This window comes from Alosa sapidissima, chromosome 1, assembly GCF_018492685.1.
Source record: "Alosa sapidissima isolate fAloSap1 chromosome 1, fAloSap1.pri, whole genome shotgun sequence".
NCBI classification, from domain to species: Eukaryota; Metazoa; Chordata; class Actinopteri; order Clupeiformes; family Clupeidae; genus Alosa; species Alosa sapidissima.
Window position 1 is genome coordinate 5,505,937 of NC_055957.1, and position 3,994 is coordinate 5,509,930.

Sequence of the window (3,994 nt, forward strand, 5' to 3'; positions counted from 1 at the left end):
AGGAACCACTGAGGGAGAAAGTCTTGAATTTGACCTTCACAACAGATCAGAGGCAGTGGGCAGCTGGGGATGATCATGGAATTGAAATAGCCAGAGACCCTTTCAACAATAAAAACAAAAACAATGCTTGAACGTTCTATTTGGGCCCCAATCTACTTCCTCTGCATTAAGATAACATATGGAATGTTAAAAAGGAAGTCTTGTGGGGCCAACTATGATGCTGATAATGGAACTCTCTTGAAAGGGTCCATAGGAAGCCCAAGCAGGGTAACTAAGAAATGAGTGAAATGTGTCCTCTTTGGCTGATTAAAGGCCAGGCGAGCTGCAGCATTTCTGAATCAACTGCAATGATCAGGCAAACCAGCTAACAAAGAATTGCAATAGTCCAGTTGGGAAATGACCATGCATGGCCTGTACAAGAAGTTGCATGGCATCCTGTGTCAGATAAGATATGATCTTCCTGATGTTGCAAACAACAACCCGACATGATTTTGCACTTGATCTCTATTCTGTGTTAACCTTGGGCACAGGGCTTGTGCTGCTATGAAGGTGCCTTGGTTGGTGGTGTGGGGGCAGGGTTGCACCCCCTGGCCCCGCCCCCGTGTTACGAAATGAACAAATCGTCTTCTCACCGTAGGCAGAGCGTACATAAGCCCCACACACGCGGAGAAGAGAAGAGAAGACAGAAGAACATTAAGGACATTTTGACACAGAGTAGAACAAACACACTTGGTTTGAAGGCACAAGGAAGCAGGTACACACACACACTCACACACACACACACTCACACAAGGGCATATAGCTGGTTTGAGTAAAACCCAGGAAAGTACACTGATGTTATTTTTGTCATTGTTCTGTGTCAGCATGAAGTGGTTGATCATCGCAGCTGCGTCTCTGGCAGTGGTAAGCTGTGCCAGCCTGCCAGAGGATGATGTGGAGCAGGAGTTCCAAGCATGGAAACTCCAGTTTGGTGAGGACGCAAGGGAGTCATCTTGTAGCCTGCTGATTTAAATGTTGACATTATGTGAACATTTTAGAGCAAGTTCACTTCTCTAAATCTTTTAAATATTTACCCTACACTGCATACATGTTATTTCATTACATACATTAACATATTATCAAGAAGTCATCATCATAATTTAAGCATGCTAATTTTACACTGAATGTCATTAACGTGTGAATGTATATTCATGGTGTGTGCTTCAAGTGACTTGTGCATTTGCACAGTATCCATGTTTGTTTAAGAAATTGCATGATGCATATATAGAATTTAAATATATGTTTACAAATTACTTGATGCATATATACCTGGATCTAAATATATGTTTACAAATTGCATGATGCATATATAGAATTTAAATATATGTTTACAAATTACTTGATGCATATATACCTGGATCTAAATATATGTTTACAAATTGCATGATGCATATATAGAATTTAAATATATGTTTACAAATTACTTGATGCATATATACCTGGATCTAAATATATGTTTACAAATTGCATGATGCATATAGGCAAATGTTGATGTTAATGTTTCTTCTCTGGCCACAGGTAAGGTCTACGAAACCCCTGAGGAGGAGGCGAAGCGTAAGGACACCTGGCTCGCTCACCGCAGTGCGATCCTGGCCCACAACGCCAGGGCTGATCAGGGAACCGAGACCTTCCACGTGGGCATGAACAAGTTCTCTGACTTGGTATGGACACATGCCACATGCCATTAATTGTAGAATAACTTTTTTTTTTACTTTAACTTTTAACTTAAAACAAATAACTTTGTATACATTTTTATATGATATATATTTTTTTCTAATCAGTGCTACTCTTCTTTTGCAGACAGATGACGAGATCATGAAGAATGCAAACCACATGCTGCGTCCGGGCGTCTCTAGGATTTAAAGAGTCAATGCGTGCGCATAGCGTGCGCCAACATTTTTTCATCACATCTTTAAAGTGCTTCTTTAATTCATCATTTATTACAGTAAATAGTATAGCAGAGCATCTATCAGTGCCTGTTTTCTGTCTCACCCTCTTTTCGTTACCTGCCTCCTGCTTCCCTCTCCTGAGTCTTCAGGATCTCCTCTTTAAAATATATATCGTATATTTAAAGACAACATCTATAATATTCATCCAAATTATGTTTATTGAATTTATAAGGCTGCAGCCAGCTAGTTAGAGGGGAATTCCTGTGTAAAATGGGATGCTTAGCATGAACTCTTTCCAGGACTAGGAACTGGGCAGCAGGTGGTGTCCACTATACAAATAATAAACCCACAACTATTAATAATAAATGTCTCACTATGCTTTCACTTTCACAAAACTACAACACATCTCACTCACATGTATTTATCATCATCTATTACTTAACGTATAAAACGTTCTTATTAATCCCCTATTGTAATTTCACCCCTTATCAATCCTTGACCTTTCTTTAAAAAAAACAAAAAAAAAACATCATTATTATTCCCTCCCGGACACATTCCATGACACAGGAAGGGGGAGACTCAAACACGCGCGCGCACACACACACACAAACACCCTCGCGCACACACCGGCGAGTGACACAGAGGAACACTAGTGACAAGTCTCGGCGCGCAACACAAGAAACAGTCCTTTTTAATAAACTATCTTTACACTTACAAAGTTATCAATGCCTCTATTTATATGTAAGGGCCCTTATTGTAGCGTCGGGCTACTTTGAGACTTGATAAATGGATTTCTATTTAAGCCGACAGCAGCACTACTGACAGCTTTTTGGAAACATCGGCCAGAACGTTCGAACTTGTTACCGTGATAAGCATAAGCAAAACACATTTTACACCAGATTTCCCCATTAAGTTAGCTATAATTAATGAAATAATAAAGTAGTTTTGGCTGGTTGTTATTTCATGGACACACTTAGACTCGACCTGTATGCCTGATAGCAAAGTCCTTTTAGGCAAGTCCCTCCACTCGGCGGCCATATTGCAACGCTTTTTGGGAACTCATCGGGCATCCTATTCAGCAGAAATGCGTGTGCGCAATACCCTGGAAATGGGGTTCTCGCGAGAGCACAATGGAATTCTCTCTCTCGAGACACTCTGGCAATGAGCAATGATGCACGTTACTTTTACCCTGATATCCTGGGGAGCCAGCTAGGGCTGGGACAACGCGTCGACGCAAAATATGAGCGTCGATTCGTCAAGCATAACATGTGCTGCTAAATATTTTTAATTTTACACCTTCAGTGTTTTCCATACGTTGACTAATTTGTGGCTGGGCACCACACATTGATGTTCTATGTTGTAGTCCTACTATTTGAATTAAAGATAAGATAATTTCATTGAGCTGCACTTTTTACTCACACAGCCTTTCCTCACCCCGCCCGCTCTCTCTCGTAACGAGCCCGCTGCTCCTCCTCTGCATGTGCATTTAACAAATTATTCACCATTGTTGTTGCCACATAAAAGCACTGCATAGAACACAGTGGGCTAAATTGCTATTAGCCTAAATCCGCTTAGCATCGTGACCATGCTGCGCAAATTTGTTCAAAACTGCAGCATTAAAGTTAAGGTAAACTCTGCTAAGGTCTTATCACAACATAGTACATTGAGGAGACTAAACTAAGTTAAGTTACAGTATGCAATCAAGCAGTATTTCAAAGCTAACGTTAGAATACTGTTTGGATGTCAAGTTTAGCATGCTTACTTGCAGCTGCTTGTATTCGTTACTCAGGCTCATTTTATTGACTCTGAATGTTTGCAAAATCCCGATATAAATGGAAAAGTGTTTTCCAAGACTCAAAAGTGCTTGTCCAAAGGAGAAGTACGAACCGTTATTTGAACTAACTACGTTATGAATTGCATCCACACATCAGCAGCCTTTTAACTGTGTTAATGTTAATTGCAAGGATTCCCACACGAACGTCTTAAAATGACAGGCACTCAATTAGACATACACTACTGAACTTTATTGAATGCTACCTCTGACTAAGAATGCATTACTTTGCACT

At 40.3% G+C, this 3,994-nt stretch overlaps 1 protein-coding gene across 1 annotated transcript; it reads left to right on the forward strand.

The window, feature by feature from the left end:
- Window positions 1-596: 596 nt before the first annotated feature.
- Window positions 597-2,006, forward strand: LOC121721516 (protein CTLA-2-beta-like). Its single transcript, XM_042108520.1, has 4 exons — window positions 597-754; window positions 864-970; window positions 1,558-1,700; window positions 1,840-2,006. Exons 1-4 carry the CDS (start codon window positions 612-614, stop codon window positions 1,900-1,902), a joined length of 456 nt encoding a protein of 151 aa, XP_041964454.1. The 5' UTR covers window positions 597-611; the 3' UTR covers window positions 1,903-2,006.
- The last annotated feature ends 1,988 nt before the right edge of the window (window positions 2,007-3,994 follow it).

What these genes read in the sequence shown, in the direction of transcription:
- LOC121721516 (XM_042108520.1), top strand. Translation starts at nt 612, where the DNA reads ATGAACAAATCGTCTTCTCACCGTAGGCAGAGCGTACATAAGCCCCAC. An exon ending in TTGAAGGCACAAGGAAGCAG is followed by an intron (nt 755 to 863) that starts GTACACACACAC and finishes GTTCTGTGTCAG; the next exon opens with CATGAAGTGGTTGATCATCG. An exon ending in TGAACAAGTTCTCTGACTTG is followed by an intron (nt 1,701 to 1,839) that starts GTATGGACACAT and finishes CTTCTTTTGCAG; the next exon opens with ACAGATGACGAGATCATGAA.